Raw genomic sequence first — 18,968 nt, forward strand, 5'->3', positions numbered from 1 at the left:
TCTGCTCTCTGTTCCATCTCTTAATTGGCCCCTTAGAAGCCACAGTGCCATTTGCAACATGCATCTCAGAATCCAGGCCAGCTGCAAAGATTCCTACTGTTCCTCGTCAGCAAAGGGGGCTGCTGAGGCAAGAAAGGCTTTTCAACCCTAAGAGGCAGTGTGCCGTTTTTTCTCAGGCCGAGGCTCACGCGCGGCCTTAGAATGGCCACCTCCTGAAAAACAGGCCTAGGCGGGGACCAAAACAGCATTTGATGTAGTTTGATTTAATGGAGCTTATGCCTGATCTTTTCCAAAGATCTGTTTCTCCTCTCTGCCTTTTCTGTCTCGGTGGGCTGCTAATGAGGAGTTAATGGATCTTGGGACTCTCCATGTCGTGCTGCTCATATTACTGATCTTTTCTCTCTTTTTTCTCTTGATTCCCATTTGTGTTTCCTCCTTCCGTCCCCCTTCCTCTTTCCTTTCCCCTCCCCTTTCCCCATCCCCTCCTTCCTCCTCCTCCTCCTCGCTGTCTGGATTTCAGAAATCTCGTAAGGTAAAGAGATAAGTATAACAACCGTCCTCCTCATCTTGTTTCCATCACGCTCAGCCCTTTTTTCGCTTCCCCATCCCAACGCCAGTAATATTATCGTGTCCCTTCCTTTTCCACTGTAGGACTTCCTCTGTTAGTATAGATCTTTCCTCCTTCTAGTTAAAAGATTCATTTGCCTCCACAATAATTACTTCTATTTTTGTTTGGTGTCGTCTCCCCTTTACATTTCCACCAAGTCTGGGCCATTTTCCATTCTTAACGTTTTCACGTATTAGGTAGTTTCTTTTTAACACAGCGACTTTGAAAAGTAGTGGTGCCTTTGATAGAGGGGCAGATAAGGGTTCAGGAAACCATGGGTTATGATTGAGGAAGCTGCAACAGTCCTTTTCTTCCCACAACAGTGGGAACCACTGATTCTCAACAGTAGAGCTGACTTAGAACATCTTTGGCAGGATTGAGCCCTGAGAAAAAAATGTAGGAGCAGATGGATCTAACAAGCTGTTGGTCTTGCAGCTGTTATGAGCTTATTAATACCAACTTTGACTGGCAGCATTTCTTCTGTGGGCTGATAGCATTAAAGGCATTGAGGAAAGCTACTAGAAATCTTTTGGGTTAGTTTATTGCTAAATTGGTTTGTTGAGGACATGAACCATCTATTCATACAACGTGGTCCAATCAACTACCGGTTGAATATAGCCATGAATATACCATCTACCGTGAAAGCTGTACTGTGCTGTAATAAATACAGGTAGTCCTCATTTAATGACCCTCCGTTTAGTGACAGTTCAGACTTACAATGGCACTGAAAAAATGACTTACGACCTGTCCTTGCACTTACGACCATTGCAGCATCCCCACGGTCAGGTGAACATGATTTGTGCGCTCATTTACAAACATCACAGCATCCCAGAGTCAGGCGATCACCATTTTCAACCTTCCCAGCCGGCTTTCAGCAAACAAAATCAATGGGGAACTATGTGATTCGCTTAACAACCGCACGGTTCTCTTATTGACCATGTGGTTCGCTTAACGGCCGTGATTTGCTTAACGACTGCTGCAAAAAGGGTTGTAAAATCGGTTCAGATTCGCTTAGCAACCGCATTGCTTAGTGACTGAAATTCTGGTCCCGGTTGTGGTCATTAAGCAAGGGCTGCCTTTATGTTAGTCTTCAAGGAGACCCAAAGAGGTTTGATTGCAGTGACCTCACTTTGGCTTTGCCTGTCCCAAAGTAGAGTGAGAAAGATCTTGCTTCCAGTCTGCACAGCCTCCATTCTCAATGACTTTTCCTCCCCCTTCTTCCCTTTTATCCAGTTGCCCCACACTTCACTTAACTTAAAGGAACCCCTGTATGTGGGGGGAGCACCTGACTTCAGCAAACTGGCCCGTGCCGCAGCGGCGTCTGCTAGCTTTGACGGAGCCATTCAGAAGGTAAGGGGCGTCTGCCTCATCGGCTGTGTCAAAAACAGGCGGTGTGGATTCCTGGCCATTTGCGTTGGGTTGGTTGTCTTGGAAGGGAGGTTTTACACTCCATTTTGCTAGTGAATCTTCCAAACCATTAGCCTTGGGAAAGGGGAAAAAAAGCTCGACATCCCTAGGAACGATTCCGTTGAAAATCTTCTCCTGTTTTGAAGGCCATCCTAGTCGGCCTCCTAAGAACCTGTTCCGAGGAAGTGGGGGGCTGGTGCTTCTGTGGTTATTGTAGAACTACCACTTTCAGGAGCTCCAGCCAGTATGGGGTGCAGGATGCAGGGAGTTGTATTCTGTAGCTGTTGAAGAGTTAAAATGGGTTCCTGGCAGGAAAGACAAGCAGAGCTGCCGATTCACTAGGGAAATGAACCTGGTGAGAAAAAGCAGGAAGGACTGCTGAGGCTTAGCGCTGAGAAGCGAGAAGGATCCACTTGGTTCTTTGCTGTAGGTGGGACTGGATCCCAAGGGGAGGATAGTTTTCAGTTGAATGCTAGGAGGAATTTTTTTGATGGTCAGGACTGCCTGAGAATGAAATTGTTAACCAGAAAGGGGTGGCTAGGTCCTCTAGAAGCTGGCTAGATGTTGGTTGAAAGTTCTCTTGTCGTGAAGGTCGTTAGATTAGACCAGACATCTCCATCCTGATGTCTTCTAGAGCCGTATGGGATAGCAGCTTCCATAATTACCTCCTAGCGGGATCATTAGCCGTGCTGGCTGGGAATTATGGGAATTGCACCTGGAGGGCACCAATCTGAGTCAGGTGGGCTTCTCTGATCCCTGCGGTGGGATTTTGCAGTCTGTTAGTGTTCGTTGTTTTTCTTCAACACCACCAGCCCCTTAATTCGCTCTTCCCTCCCCTCTCTCCGACGGCTCAGATCTCCATCAAAGGGACCCCCGTCCTGAAGGGGGAGAACATCCGCAGCGCCATTGAGATTTCTCCTTTCCGCTCTCACCCCTGCACTCAGAAGCCCAGCCCTTGCCAGAACAGGGGGACCTGCAGACCCCTCCTGGAGAGCTATGAATGCACCTGCCCCCGGGGCTTCTTCGGGTCCCACTGCGAGAAAGGTGAGTCTGGGCTGGCAGGAAAGACTGCAGCGGGGTCTTCCCCGGACAGACGCTTCCACGGCCAGCCCGGTCCTTGATGGCGTAGAACGGGCAGGCCGCCTTTCCCAACCTGGTGGGTGCCCCCAAGGACAGCCCAAGGGGGCTGCATTCTGCCGAATCACAGTTCGGGTGCAGGGAGCCCCGTATTCCCAAGTCGGGCTGGATGTGGCAGGGTATTTTCCAGCCGGACGTATCAAAATTGACATTCTCTGCACAAAGCGTGGCCAAGACACAGACCTGCTGTTGGCCTTGCTGGCTGGGGATTATGGGGGTTGCAGCCGGGCACCGGGGAAGCGGGCCGGCCTGTTCTGAAGTTTTGCTTCCCTCCAGTCATCACCGAGAAGGCGGCTGGCGACTTCGAAGCCATTGCCTTCGATGGCAGGACCTACATCGAATACCACAATGCTGTTACCAAGAGGTAATGCCTGGTGGAGGGGTGCGGGGGAGCAGAAGAGGTTAGAGTAGAGGATCCTGAATTTAAAATCTGGTCCTGGGGAGGGAGCCCCTTTTCTTACAGGCCCTTCTCCCTTGGGCGGAGCTGAACCACTAGCCCCGCCCACTATCGGAGGGACCAGAGCCGTGCTTCTCAACCTTGGCAACTTTAAGGCGTGTGGATCTCAACTCCCAGAATCCCCCAGCCGGAAACACTGCCTTAGAGCAGAGACCCCAGAGTCTTTCCATTCTCACGATTCCCAAGTTCAGAGCTCCCTCCCCGCAACAGAAGTTTGGAGGGGAGCTGATCCCTTCTCCCTCCACCCCTTCCGCCTTTGCAGCCTTCCCTGTGTCTTGGAGGTAAACAAGGGACCCAAAGCAGAAGATTCATTCCCAGCTCAAAACCTTGAGGGAAACTAAAATTAGCCTGTTGGGTGGGGCATCTTCCCAGCCTTTCTTTCTTCTGCAAAGCCAACTGCCTCTCGGAAGCTCACGGGCAGAGTCGGGAGCCGCCGCCTTTCCCCTGCGCCCATCTTTAGCGCACGCAGTTTGCAGATAGACTGCTTCTGTAGAGCATTCAGCTCGTACAACATTGCTCATCTAACCTGTGTGTCTGCCCACTTGTGTGTGCATCTGTGTACGTCTCATTCTTGGCTGATTACTCATTCTCCAACTCCCATCCAGGATTTCCCAGATATCCTGGGCTTTGGGGACTCGGCAGACAACTCTCCACTTCTGGAGTCGGGTAGTCCCTTGGGAGCATGTGATATGTTGTTACTCTTTTCCTTCCCTCCTCCTTTCTTCCCCTCTCTCTGTCCTGAACATCTTCGTGTTTTTGTTTCGTTTTCAAGCCAACTGACCAATGAGATACCGGCGTAAGTAAAGTCTCTTCCTCTCTAGCCCTTCTCCCATCACTTTCTCACGCCAGCCATCATTCTGCTTGCTGATCCATCCTTTCAACCTCTTCCCACCAAGGGTCACTTGAGAATTAACGCTTGGCAGTAGCAAGAAGACAGCCTAGCTTGTTGTCTCCTTTTCACTTCTGTGCACTTTTACAAGCCTTCCGCCCTTCCCTTGGACCACAGAATCAAAACAGTTGGAAGTATAATCTGCCAGCACCCAGTTCCTGTATTGGTCTAGATCAGTGGTTCTCAAACTTGGCAACTTTAAGCCATGTGGACTTCAACTCCCAGAATTCCCCAGCCAGCATGAGAAACACTGAGCTAGAGGTCTCTGCCTCTAAGAGGTTACAGTACTCCAAGAAGGATGGAGGTGTAGTTTGTTGGCGTCCATGCATCCACCCCAAGACCCAAAGAATTTGCAACTGGGAGAAAGCCCATCCCCAATTTCCAGTTACTGGTTTCCCATCTGGGAATAAATGCAGAAAGAAGTCCAAATGAATGTGGGAAAGAAACGTCAACATGATTCTTTCCCTTGCAAGTGGGGGAAAAAACAGAAAATGATTTGAAGCAGAGACGTTGGCCTCTCTGCTTTGGCAAAATGTACGCCTCTGTTCAAAAGGGATAAATTTGGCGTGTGTGAGCGTGTCAGTCCGAATGAAATGATGCCTGTATTTAAACAGAAACTGTTCAGAAAATTAAAGAAGCAAGTGGAAAATGTTCAGTGCAAGCCATTGTGGGGTTTGAGGGTTTTCCCCACTTGGCAATTTTTTTTTTTTAAATAATTCTCCAAACTTCACAATTGAGCCAAATGGCTGGTGGGCTCCGCTTTAGCAAAGATTGTGGGTCCCTGTTCAGCCTTTACAGCTGAAAACGATCATCGGGGACTCCAATTCAGAGGGAAAAAATAGCAGACTTACTCCACATTCATGGAATTGAAATGTTTTGAATAAATGCCACGATTTGTTTCCAAGACTCCTGGTTTGGGGGTCATTTTCCTGAAATAACTGGCTTTTTATGGGGAAAGAATGTTGGGGTGTCCCCTTTTCTCAAAATCTTGGATTTTCCTTCCTTCCCCCTTCCCTTCCCTTCCCTTCCCTTCCTTCCTTTCTTTCTTCCTTCCTTTCTTTCTTTCTTTCTTTCTTTCTTTCTTTCTTTCTTTCTTTCTTTCTTTCTTTCTTTCTTTCTTTCTTTCTTTCTTTCTTTCTTCCTACACACCCAGCTCTTGAGTCTCAATGCTTGAATTAATTTCAGACAGAAATCTCAATTTGCGTAACTGAAATAATGATGTGAGGTATGAGACGGGGTCCCCAATTTAATTAGAGAAGGCTTTTTTGCTGTGCCTTTCTACTTCCTTCCCCTCTTCCTCCTGATTTAACCCTCATGCACTCTAACCCAGGGTTGAAGTAACTTTATGAGTTTTTCTAGCTGCCAATTACCCATTGCTTGGTCTGCTGATTACAATAATTCCTTAACAGTGTAAATAATGTATGAGGGATGGTTCCACAGGCTGCACAAACATCAGTGCTGGGCACACCGTTCCAAATTTGAACCGCTTTCGATTCAGAGCACCCCATTTCAAGCTGGAAAGGGTTGTTTCAAGCGTGAATCAGCTGTTCTGCATTTCAGACACATTGTGGGGAACCGTCTGGAAACACTGCTGAAACATATCCTGTTTTGCCTTCATGATGTTTGGCACGCCCCTTACAGAAATTGTGGTGTGGCCTGGAAGTATTGCATTTCTCAGATCTATATCCAGAAAAAGCCACCAGGGTTGCTCGGGTTTCACAGGGACTGGCCCCTTTTCCGCATTGATTGGTTCATATTTTGTCCCAGTGCTTAATGCATGCCTCCCCTTTCTTTCTGCTTCTAAGTCCTGATGCTTTGGACTATCATCTGGACGTCAGGTGAGTCTTGTCGAAGAAGCTGTGCTTGTATCTTGTGTCCAGATCTTGCTGCCGTTCCTCGCTCTTCCCTTTTTCATTCTGACATTTGGCTTGGCCCATCTGCATGACCTCTGCAGCATCACGGCATTTCCTGTTCCTTGCAAATTCAACTCCCTTTTTTGGGTGCAGAAGGAGGCCCGAATGAAAATCCAGTTGGGTGGACTGGAGGGTTCCCCTAGAGCAGAGAATCTCTGCTTTCTAAACTTTGAGAACAGAGTTAAGCCAGGTCTGGCTAGCAGAACCAGTCATCCAGATCTTAGTTACCCATATTTCCCAGCTTTTATAAGACACCAGAGTTCCTCAGACTGGATCTCCAAGGCATGACAAGGTTTGGGATCATAGGATCCTATGACAGAGAAACTGACAAATTCTGTTTCAGTCTTCCATAGTTCTTATATAAGTATTTTTCTGTTGATCAAGTTTATTTAGTCTACCCACAGTTCCTAGGCTTCAGTTTCCCCAATTCCATGGGATTTGGATACTGAAATTTCCCCATGGAAAGACTCAGGCCACTCTGGATTTCCCAGATCTGCCCCGGATCCAGCCAGCTAATTATTAATCTGGCCCGTTAATTGTCAATTGCAGACGGATTAGCTCCTTGCTGTCACGGGATGTGGTCACAGTCAGCTGAGGGCAGCCACTTTTGCCTCATTTGGGGAGCTGATTTCAATTATCTGGATTGCTGTAATGAGTTAATCCAGCCAGCTTGCAAAACAAAACAAAGTTTAAAAAAAAATTGCCAGCGTGGAGCTGATCATCCTTTAAAAAGCTGACGGCCACTATAAAGGAAGGGATTTAATTTAGGTAATTCTTAATTCTGTTCACAGAAGAGAAATAAGGGAAAGGAAAGATCCATCATAGAAAATAGCCAATGAGGAAAAAGGAGGAATGGACTTCTTTTTTTCCTGGATTGTAGCTGATAACAAGTAATGGAGACTTACTTAGTAAATATATTCTCCTCTATTGGTAATGGAGTAAATCTAATTCTTAGCTGGCTCCCTCCTCAAGTATAGTTTTAAGAATTATGCTGCTTAATGATTCAGCCACAGTTATAAACTAGGCTCCCTTAAATAGCACACAGGCAGGGCACAAAGGCAACTTGCTTGTCCTGTTGACTCTTCCCAGCGTCTGGTGTCCTAGGGGTATACTGCCTCTGAACATGGAAGCTCCACTTATTTATAGTTGCCTCCTCCTCTTGAGAAACATTTGAATGGATGCCGGTGGTGGCTTTCAACTCCAGACCTTTAAACAGCTGGTTTCCTCTTTCCGTTTCATCTCAAATAGCTTCTGCCTAGAGTTACCCATTTCTCCCCTGTGTCCAGGTGGGAAAACAGCATCCTCGTTGTTGTTGTGTGTCTTGTGTTGTATGGATGTGTGTACATGTGTGCATATTGTACTCCGTGACAACGAAACTCTTGATAAACAATCCAGCTGGGATGTTGATATTTTCTGCTCTCATCAAACTTCTTGGGAAGAAAAGAGATCTTGGCATGGAGGGAACCAGTGGGTAAAACTGGTTCTGGTTAGTTGGTTATCTCACTTTATGCTTTGGAAGCCACAGAGTCTCTGAGACTTTAAATTCCAGAAATATACGGCACAGCCCTTCAGAAATAATTTAAAAACATGAACGGCATCACGGGGAAGATGAACTGCCTACCAGTTCGTGCCATATGAACCAGGTTAGGTTCAAAGTCTTACTAGAACTTGGGTCCACCCATCCCATTAAGCTACAGTTTGTCTAGTAGGAATTCAACCCTAATCAGCTGAGTTTGCACATCCTGAGCCATGGACCGCTGTTTGTAAACTACGGCTGGTTGGTTGGGGCGGTGTTCGGTACCAGAATGCAACACACAATGGTCTGGTTTAGGGCCACGTGTGAGCAGCTTGGGGCTTGGCAGCTGGTGCCCAACTGGAGGCTGCGAAAGAGGGCGGGGAGAAGATGCCAAAAGGTCATCTGCTTTGGATGGAGTGGGGCCCTTTGTGTGAGCCCCAGAGGGGGGGCCCTCTCTGTTTCCCGAACTGACCTCTCCTCTTCATCCCAATGCAGTGAGAAGGCCCTGCAGTCAAACTACTTTGAGCTCAGCATCAAGACCGAAGCCACACAGGGCCTCATCCTGTGGAGCGGGAAGGGTCTGGATCGCTCTGACTACATCGCCTTGGCCATCGTGGACGGCCGTGTCCAAATGACCTACGACCTCGGCTCCAAGCCCGTGATCCTGCGGTCCACCGTCCCTGTCAACACGAACCAGTGGATTCAGATCAAAGCGTCCAGGTGGGGAATCACAGGGTCATCCATCCCTTTGGCCAAGTTTGCTCAGCATTGGATGGAGAGTCATAGCTTAAAGTCCTCTACAGAAGGCGCCCGATCCAGTAAGCCAAATCCACCCCCCAGTGAAGATCTGGGGTCTCCCGTAGGTGGGTGCAAGTAGGAATCACCTCGAGGAACAGGAGGAAGAGCCTCAAGCAAGAGGACGGTCAGATAAAGGAGATTTGAGTCCGAGGCAGAAATGCAATTTGAGAAAGCGTCTCAGGCCTGACCCTCCCTAGTTCTCACGAAGATAAAGGCAGGGCGGGGGGAAGTGTGTTCCAACTTGCAAGATTCTGTTCCTGTTAACCTCATACTAAAAGCAGTATTAGCATTCAACTTTGGTTTCCTAGTCTGGCCTGCCTTGAAGGGCTGACATCAATCTTGCAAGTCACAGTACACTTCCCCCTGCCCTCCCTTTATCTTCGTGAGAACTAGGGAGGGTCAAGCCTGAGACGCTTTCTCAAATTACATTTCTGCCCCGGACGCAAATCTCCTTTACCTGGCCATCGTCTTGCCTGCGGCTCTTCCTTCTCTTCCTCGAGGTGGTTCCTACTTCCCATTACAGTAGGTGAACCTTGTGAGCCTGTATGAGGCAGCTTCACCCGTTCCTCTTTGAAATCAGCCCTTATTTATGACCAGCAGGCTGGGTCAATGGGTGAGTCCGCAACGGAGCACAGCAAGCGTTCGGGGCAGGCTGAAACGCTCAGCTTTGGGGCAGAGAATATTAAACTCAGCAGGCAACCCTCTCACAGGTGCTTCTGGGAAGAGAGAATTTCAGCAGAGCCCTCGGTGTCTGAACAGTAGCAATGAGCCATATTCCCCCAGAGCGCTGAATGTCAAAGAGCTTTACTTGGATCAAGTCTGCCACCCCTCTTAATCACTCACCCACTCCCACTGTTAAGTTTCCAGAAACTGTCCTCTCTGCCTGCAGCCATGGGCTGAGCCTGCATGTGTCGGTACTGCCTTCGAAGGAGGGTACGCGCTTTATGCTTGAATGCCCTTCCTTAGCCAAAATGGCCTGCTTATGGAAAGCTAGCGCATCGGGGTGGAGGCCTGACCTCCTGACTTTCCACTTGGGGGCGTGAGGTGTTACTTCTTTCACCAAGACGGGGGATAACCCCAAACGCTGCAAAGTAATTGTGTTTCCAGGCAGCTGCTGTGTTGTCTTCTTCTGCCTGTTGGGATTGGCTCTCCGTTTAAGGGGAGACACTCAGGTCTTCAGAAAAGATCTTCTTCTTCTGAGGTCTGCCCTTGTTTCATCTTGGCTCTTCCTGGCTCCAGAGAATACTTCCACTTTTCCCTGCTGGCCGAATCCCTACTTTTTTGTGTGAAATGCGGTTTGGTTGCCAAGTGTCACTCTAGAAGGTGGCTGGTCAGTGCCAGCTCTTGGCTGACTCATCTGGCATTGGATGCCATCCTCCAGATACTTGCCTAGACTTGTTTGTTGTGGTCCTAGAAAGAGGTCAAAAAAGGGACAAGGAAAAGTCCCTTTCGCTGGAGTTCCGGGCCTATGGCTCACCCTTCCATTGGCGTCTTCGCCCCCCTCCCTGCTCTTGCATGATTTTTATTTATATCACTGGGATCTGGAGATGGCTGGCTGGAAGGCCAGAGGTGAACGGCTGATGCCTCTGAGATCCAGGAGGACGTGAAGGACGACTCAAAAAACATGTCCAGACAGGGCTCAGATTCCAGAAGGGACCAAATGCCTTTTGGTGGTGGTGGTGGTACAACATCCCCACTTTAGCTGCTGTTTTTCGCGGGTCTGTGGTTTAGCTCAGATGGTGGGGGCACGGGATGGGGCATGTGAACATCAGAAATGGGATTTAAAAAAAAAAATCAACTTCCTGGATTGACTTGGGCAGTTGTTTCAATAGCGCACTTTTACCTGGCTGATAAATAGGGCTGCAATTAGTTTTCTCAATTTATGGGATGTCCAGACTATCCGAACAATCACCAAACAAACCGAGGTTGCAGTTATGGTAGGAAAACAGCTGTAAAGCGTTGAGCTGGATACAGGAGTTCTGGGTTCAAACCTCTGCTCAGCCGAGCTTCCCGAAGGACTCCATCCCATCGCTTTCCGTCGGCCTGCAGGGCGGCTGTGGCGGATAAAATGTGACATTTGTCCTGCGGCTGCCACCTTGGGCTTCAAGAAGAAAGGCTGAATAGAAGGTAATAGTGACAGGAAGGGTGATGATCGTGCGCAACTCCCAACATTCCCAGACATCATGCTTAACATCTGGAGAGCCTCAAAATGGAGAAGGTTGGTCTGTAGGACTTCTTCCTAACCTGATGGGACATTGCAATGCATCTCCTTGTGCTTCTCCTCTTCCGGCAGAGTTCAGCGAGATGGGTCCCTGCAGGTCGGCAATGAGTCCCCCGTCACAGGTTCCTCTCCCCTTGGAGCAACACAGCTGGACACAGACGGGGCCCTTTGGCTGGGTGAGTTCACGAGCGTGACCACAGCAGCCTGTGCTTGACTTAGGCTGTCTCTTGTAAGGATACTGGCCACAAGGTGGGCTGAGCTCTCCAGGAGTGACAGAGCATCTCTCGGCTGGATCTGGAATCTCCAGTCCACTGACGAAAGAAACTGGGAGATCCAGCTATGGTGGGTTAGCCTGGAGATGGGGCCCGCTGTCTTTACCCCTCCCCTCTGCCCTTTTTTTTCACAGGTGGGTTGGAGAAACTCAGCGTGACCCACAAGCTTCCCAAACCCTTTCTCACCGGCTTCGTGGGCTGCATACGAGACGTGGTGGTCGACCGCCAAGAACTGCATCTGGTAGAGGACGCTTTAAACAATCCCACCATACTACAGTGTGCAGCCAAATGAAAAAAGCCTGCGTGTCTCTCTGTTCCCTCCTCCTGGCTATTGCTGTAATTATTTTCTATTTTTGTAAAACTTCTTGCTTTTTATATTTTGGGGGAGGGGGACAGGAAGAGCGGGGATAGCAGAGAGACGAGGAGGAGGAGGAGGAGGAGGATCAAGAGAGGACTTTGTTGGGGAAGAGAATTTCTTTTGCGTTACTTGTTTGGTTGCAGCATTATCTCGCCCATCGGACTCATGAGGAGCAAAGCCTCCATTTTTCAAGCAAGGCCAAGCATCAGGATGCGACCGAGGAACAAAGCCGCCCCACTCCGCTTTTGGGGGTCGGTTCTCCACTGTAAATGTCACTCATACTTGAAGTCATTCTTTTATTATTATTATTATTATTATTATTTTTAATCAGGTTTTTTTTTTTTGGCCAACACCAACGCTAAGGGGGAAACACAAAGGTGACCGCCACTGGAGGTCACAGGAAAAAGGTGGTCCAAGTCATGGCATCTCTGAACAAAGGAACAGCAGCTACTGTACAAACTCGAGGGGGAGGCCTCCCACCCCCCCATCCCCACGGAAGAAATTCAACGGGGATTCATGGCAGAAGTCCAAGAAACTGGACTCAGACGTTCACCCCGAAGCACCAGCTGGTCCTTTAGTCTTAACTAGGCTTAATATTGTCTTTTTGTACTCACAATTAGAATGACAAGCTGCTTGGTGTGCGTGTGTGTGTGTGTGCATGTGTGCATGCACACACACATCTATCCTTTGTCCTCTTTTGACAGAAGCCCACGGGAGGTTTAGCTCTCGGGTAACAGTGGCGAGAATGGCTCTGCTGGAGAGATGCAGGATAGAAAAGGTGGTCAGATAGTCTCAGAGAGGTAGGCAAAGGAACTGGGGAAGAGGAAAAGCCAGGGGGGTGGTGGTGGGTGGTGGGAAAACAGCATTCCTAAACCCTCGAGGAGGTGAGCTTACATTTCTTCATAGTTCACAGAGATAAGTGGTGAGGCCTCAGGAAACTTGATCTGCAGCCTGGACACCAGATTCCTGACACCACCTAGGACAGGGTTTCTCAACCTTGGCAACTTTAAGATATGTGGACTTCAACTCCCAGAATCCCCCAGCCAGCATGGGGAGTTTAGCATTCTGGGAGTTGAAGTCCACCCATCTTAAAGTCACCAAGGTCGAGCAACCCTGTCCTCAGATCTAGGCTGAGCATCCACCCAACCCATAAAATAATTTTGGAGACATTTCAGAGCAGTGGAGAGTTCTAACTATGGTCTTTAAACCAAGTCCAGGCAAGGTGGCTGGTTCCCTTAGGTGACGCTCTGCATGGTTGGCTGCTCTGTATTCCCACCCTGGAAGAACAGCATTTCAGAGGTTTAGCTGTACTCTCATCCTTGGGAGGTGCCAATCTTGCCTAAAACTGACTCTCCAGATTTGCACACATGCTCGTGAGCACCTCCTCCCCCAGATTTGTGTCTCATGAATCATCTGTGGCTCTCTTTGGGTAAGAAAAAAAATACATACATACACACATTTCTATGGTGTGGTATGTACAGCCAGAAGGGAAGGGACTGAATCCAGGGACTTTCAGAAACTTCCTCCTACATTCCAAATCCTTTGGAGATATTCCAAACCTTTGGGATGCCCTTGGCAGGAAATTCAGAACGGGACCCTCCCAAAGGGGTGGCAAGCAGTGTAATTAAAAGAAAGCGGCCCTCCGCAACAGACTTCCTGCGATATCCTGAAATTGCTGGTGGGAAACTGGCAACTTCAGGGCTGTCCCCCGCCCCTTCCAATGACGTCACTCGGGCAGGTTGGCCCATAAGATGGCTGGGAGAGCAGCTCGTAAGTCGACCGAGGGTGGGTTTTGAGTGTGCATGTATGTTTTGTTAATACGATTCCCTGTTTCTACCACTCCTGGTTGCGTGTGAGACCTATTTCCACACGTCGTTTTTATCCAGCTGTGTGCAACCCCACTGCTCTTTCTTGGCGGAATCCACCTACCAACAATCTTGCGGCTTGGGTGACTTATTAGGGGAGGAAAGCGATCCTTGAAAATGCTCTTTCAGTGCATTCCCTGCAGTCATTCCACCCTGTCCAAAAAGCCCCAAACAGTTCCCGGGAATTATTGCAGCCACCCGTAAAGGTGCTGAAAATAGAAACACTTCGGATTGATTTACAGGAGTGTTTTTCAAACTTGGCCATTTGAAGACGTGTGGACTTCAGTGCTCAGAATTCCACACGTCTTAAAAGAGGCCAAGTTTGAAAATCACTGCTTTACAGCAACCTGTTTTTCTCAAACGATGATCTTTCTGGCTTTGTGGGAAGTGAATTTGGAAACGGTTGGGTTTCGGTTGAATGGCATCTCAAAGCCCGAGGCATCTGTTGCTTATGGTGTTGAGAGTGGTAACCTGAAGACCCTACCCTGAGCCTAGAACATGGCAACCTAAGGAGGGCTAAAGCCCCTCTTCCTGGTCACCTGTCTGGGTCTTCTTTTGACTCTTATGCCCCACCTGGGTGTTGCGGGAACTGAAAGGCACCATTCTGATGTCCCACCATGCCGTTCATGGAGATGCAAGCCATAGTGGGAAACTGGAAGGGCTTCCAAACGCAACAGATTGGACTCAACAGAGGCTGCCTCTCCCAGATCAAGAAGTCAGCGGTCACCCGAAAGATGAGATTTGGCAAACCTCTTGATCCCAACCTATTCAGCTCAGCACCAGGTCTCATGGACAGCTGTTTTGGTGTGTTTTGGGCGATGACGCAACAAACTGGATCCATTAATAAACGCGTTGAGGTCCAGAATGGGGACTGAGCTAACAGACGAGCCTCTGAAAAGAGACTTTTTTTGCCCGAGTGAACCCTATTTGAGAGAGAAAACCACAGCAACCCCTATGCCGGACTGCAAATACATTCAGAAACTGGCTTTGCTGTTCCAAATGGCAAAAAACATCCTCCAGGACCTCATCTTTCCCTTCTTTGGGAATTGTTGGGAAAATCCACTCCGTATGGAATTAGGCTGGGCTGGATTTTCCCCCTGATCCTCCAGTGGGCCAAATTAGTTGCCCCAGAGCTTCTGAGCAGGTTGCATGCTCCCCTTTCCATCCAATGTGAAGCAGCTTAGCCCAAACTCCAGGCCAGCTTGGCACTGAAGCTGAATGTCCGAATCCCAATTTTTTTCCACCCATCCAAGGTGGTTCCGAGTGGCTCAGCCTCCCTCTCTTGGAGGCCTAGGTACAGGCACCCTGATCTGGAATTTAAGGCTGGAGAAGGAATGTACTTGGAGGAGAATAATATCAGTGCAAGAACACCGTGGTTGCATTTCTTAGCATGGCCTTCCTGGGTACCACTCGAGACATGGGAGTGATGGGAAGGAGCCACACCCCTAAATGTGAAGGAACTGGGCCAGCTACTCTCAGCCAATTGTTACTCCTGTGACTGAGCTCTGATTATCGGGGACCCCCTTTTCCGCATCTCCCTGTTCGGTATCATTAACACTGATGTCTCTGTGGTGCTAGGGGCTAAACAAGCGAAAACAGGACAGCCGTGTGTTTCAAAAGAACAATAAACATCCAAAAATTGGGAAAAGCATCTCCATGTTTATTTCAAGGCAATGCAGGCTGCCAAGCCAGCTTTCAGATGTTCAGGGGGGTCTTCGGCTTCAACACTTCCAGGAAATGTCCTGGAAAGAAAAAAGAAAAGAAAATACAGGAAACTTCTTGGTTGGCAACGCAGGATCTCTGCCCTGTAGGGCCCTCTGCAATTCTGCTGGCGAAGCGGTTTGCTGAATCTCACGGTTGCAGGAGGCCTAGAGCAAACTGAAGGCACCAATCTTTCGCTGCTGTTTGAATCTGGGGCTGTTTTGAGGGGAGGGGCCTGGTTGGATCTCGGAAAGGGCTCGGGGCTTCTTAACCAGCGACCATTTTTGATTCTCGCTTGGGGATCAAATTGTGGCTTTTCCCCATTTGGCCACCTCGTTCAAGTGTCATCTTCAAGCAGGAACAACTTGGCTTTAATTCTTCCCACTGTTAGTTCCATCGTGCTTGCTCAAGGGGCGGGGGGAATCCATTCAGAGAAAATAATTGCACTTTGTCATCGGAAACCTCAGGAAACACTTCAAGGGAATTGTGTGGCGCTCAATAGTCCCAAAGGCATTGGAATAAACAGCAGTCCTCTGGGTACAACACTCTTCCCTGTTTTTAACTGGACCCAGATTTGCCCAACCCGCTTGGAGATAGTTTGTGGGTCCTGCTGATTTGCTTGGGGGGTTGGAATTAATAGAAATGCGGGAAGCTCAGGAGGCTGCAGACTGTACAAGGGAAGAAGGGACATCCACACACATCTTTTGAGGTCCAAGGACGCAAGCGCAAGAACACCGCCTTGGAACTAAGCGCCCAAGGCAGATGGTTTTCTCTGCCATTCAGTGAGAGTGCTGAAGGCGGAATTTCTCAGCCTGGCCTTTGGTCTCATTTTGCAGCTTTTGTGCATTCCTTTGCATGGCCAGGTGATTTTGGCATCACCCTGGCAAATAGGCAAGAGAGGGTGTGTAAATTAGGTCACTCGTTGGGAAGAAGAGCCACGGCTGAGTGGAAGGACTGAGGGTTGGGTTCAATCATTTCTGTATCGGGCTGGGGAACCTCCCTCCCTGGAGAACCTTTGCTAGCCTGAGTTCATAAAGATAGATCTGTGGTCTGACTTGTCATGAAGCGGCTGCTTCTGTCCTTGCAACTAACAAGCTAGCTCCTCGGGCTCTGTTCCAGGAGTGTTAGCTTTCTGCCTACAGAGATGGACCCCGCATTTTATCGTAAACCGCCCAGAGTCCCCCACTGGGGGAGATGGGCGGTGACGTAAATTTAATTAAAATTTTAAAAAAATTCATGTCCACTTCTGCACAGAGCCCCCGTTTGTCCCTCTCCTTAACTCGCTCCCGTGAGCGCACAGTGGAGAATTCCATTCTCCCCAGCCTTGTTGCAGTTGGTTCTCATGACTCAAGGGAGTCTCCAACTTTGCAGGTGGCTTGTTCTGAAGTTTCCTTGTGTCCTGAACCTGGGTGGAGCCTGGGTGATAATCCAAGATCAAATCCCACTGGTGGAGTGCTTCCTGGAAGAATCGTTTCCCCAACAAAGGTTGCCTTGTTCTGGCGGCTTGTGACATCCAGCACTCTATTGTGACCGTGACGCAAAGCAGGCGCGGGGGGGGGGGGCAGCAGCTAGCTCTGCTGGCGTGAGATGAAAACATCTGGCTCATGCGAGGGCCAAACTAGGAGCAGGGGTGTTGGGAGAAAATAAAACAACACAGCTCTGTTTTGGGTTGGCTTGGTGCAACTTTGAAGTTTTGCATTGTCTCTGCCTTGGGGAAAAGGTCCCTTCAGACATTTGTATCCGAAGCTGCCTGGAGAGGTGGCCAAATTGAGAGCAACCAAACTGGAAATGTAGAAAAGCACAGCACGAAAGAAAGAAGTGATGGGGAGGGGAAAGGAAAGCAAAATTCTGGCATTCAGTCTTTGTGATAAATGGGTTCTTGTAGCAGCAGGCTGGGATGGAAAGGGAAGGCTCCCAGCTCCCAAACAGGCTGGGAGGCCTCTGGCTAGTAAAGCTGGTCTTGTTGAGTGAGATCTCACCCTTTGAGGGTTGTATCTCTGTATGAGTCACTGTCCTGGCTTTCTTCTCCAAGAAGCCTTGGTTTGGGCAGGTGGATAATTTGGTTCTGCATTAAGGGTGATAGTATAACTTAAACATGACCAGCATTCAGAGGAGGCTGCTGCTGTCTCTCTATATGAGTCTCTGTTCCTTGGGATTGCTTCCGTTGGGTGCAAAAGGCCAAAGGCACGTGACTCAGTTGCCCCTGGGTTTGCAATGTAGCCTGGAGGTTGCGCTCAGGATGAAGAGCAACAGCAAGCCGGAAGTGAGGAGGGATTCCTTGCAAAGGACATTATCCATCACAGATCGCTCTGGGGGTTTCAGACTGACTCAGAGAGAGAGAGAGAGAGAGAAAGGAGCTATTTTATTCCCCGCTTTTGAGAGTTTGGGGAAACAATGGAGCCTCAGTCTTGGCCGAGCGCATTCAGAGGTGCCCTGGGGTTAGTCTTTTGGTAGAAGCGTTGACTTGCAGGCTGCTGGGGGTGGGTGTGCATGCCCAGCAGTGGGGAGCAAGGCATCCTGACCTCTCACAGCCACCACATGGCCTGCTGAGCTCATCAGCAACTCCTTTGCTGGATTTCCCCTGGATAGGTCCCGCGCTTGCCTTAATTTAGCACCGCCAAGGTTCCCTGGGGCGGGGGGGGGGGGAGGCGTGTTGGAGAGCAGCTGGTTCACCTTTTTCACCCCCACTCCCAAACCCACAGGCGGGGACTTCCTTCCTAGCAGAAGACCCCTCAACGCAGGCCGTGATCGATCCAGACTGGGATAGAAATGTTAATTTTCCCCTTCCCAAGCGTGTCTGTTTTTAAAACAAATGCAACCTGTTCTTTGCAGGGCGTGCAGGCAAAAGAACTCCGCAGGGAGAGCAGTTACTTGAGTGAAAAGGATTGGTTAGAAAAAGGAAAAGCTCGCTTCGTCCCGAGCGCAGACCGGTTTTGATCTTGGCGGAAGACCGCTTCCATCTCCTGCAGATCAGGTTAGAATAGCAAGGCGGCAATAATGCGAAGCTACAGGGGGACAGATCCGTCTTTTCAAAAGGAAGAGATTCCTGGGATTGCCCAGGAATGATTATGCCCTTCTGGATCAGGGCTCCTATGTGGCGGTCGGCTGGAATAAAGTAGGGGTCGCTGCCCCGTTTCCAGAAGAGGATGAGCTGGCCGTTTAGAAGTGCTTCGAGGTGGTGCTTCGAGGTGTTCTCCAGAAAGATGGGTGTCAAAGCGCAGCAGCCAAGAGGAGCCAAAGGGCCTGCAACGGCGGGGAGTGTGGATCCCAGGGGTGATGGGAGCAGGGCTGTAGATTTTACGGACCTGCCTTTCATGTGAACGGCGTACATTCCTATTTATGCAGGCTGCAGGGATGTAAATCGGTTTTTAAGCCCGTGTTTCTCAGCCTCAGCATCTTTAAGATGGGTGGACTTCAACTCCCAGAATTCCCCAGCCAGCGTGGCTGGCTGGGGAATTCTGGGAGTTGAAGTCCACCCATCTTACAGTTGCTGAGGCTGAGAAACACGGGTTTGGGCGATCAATAGATCCGACCCAGGGCTTGCTCACTCAAAGTCCGAACTCCGGAAGGAGAAAAGTAAGGATCGGCTATGCCCCAAGGTCGTACCGATTGCCCCCACCCGACGAAGAGCTCTGCAGCATCCGAGAGCGTGCGGCGCGCCCCTTCAGCGGCCCTGTCCCTTTAAAGGCGTGGCGCCGCTGCTAGGCGGTGCCTGTTGCCAGGCGGCGGTGATTGGCGGAGCGGGGATTCCCTTCGGTATGACGTCGCTGGCCAGAAGAGCTTTCCCTTCGGCTGACACGCGGGTTTCCAAAGCCGCCGCGGGGGGG

General features: G+C 49.5%; 1 protein-coding gene across 1 annotated transcript in view; it reads left to right on the plus strand.

Annotated features, from left to right (window-relative positions):
- AGRN (agrin) overlaps positions 1 to 15,088 on the plus strand; it is a 156,929-nt gene extending 141,841 nt beyond the window's left edge. The window contains exons 31-36 of the mRNA XM_063317556.1: positions 1,841 to 1,957; positions 2,869 to 3,058; positions 3,428 to 3,515; positions 8,422 to 8,646; positions 11,018 to 11,121; positions 11,352 to 15,088. Coding sequence (XP_063173626.1) covers positions 1,841 to 1,957; positions 2,869 to 3,058; positions 3,428 to 3,515; positions 8,422 to 8,646; positions 11,018 to 11,121; positions 11,352 to 11,509 — 882 coding nt within the window. The 3' untranslated portion in view covers positions 11,510 to 15,088. The remainder of the gene's footprint in view (positions 1 to 1,840; positions 1,958 to 2,868; positions 3,059 to 3,427; positions 3,516 to 8,421; positions 8,647 to 11,017; positions 11,122 to 11,351) is intronic.
- Positions 15,089 to 18,968: the final 3,880 nt, after the last annotated feature.

This window comes from Candoia aspera, chromosome 18 (assembly GCF_035149785.1).
Source record: "Candoia aspera isolate rCanAsp1 chromosome 18, rCanAsp1.hap2, whole genome shotgun sequence".
Classification (NCBI taxonomy): domain Eukaryota; kingdom Metazoa; phylum Chordata; class Lepidosauria; order Squamata; family Boidae; genus Candoia; species Candoia aspera.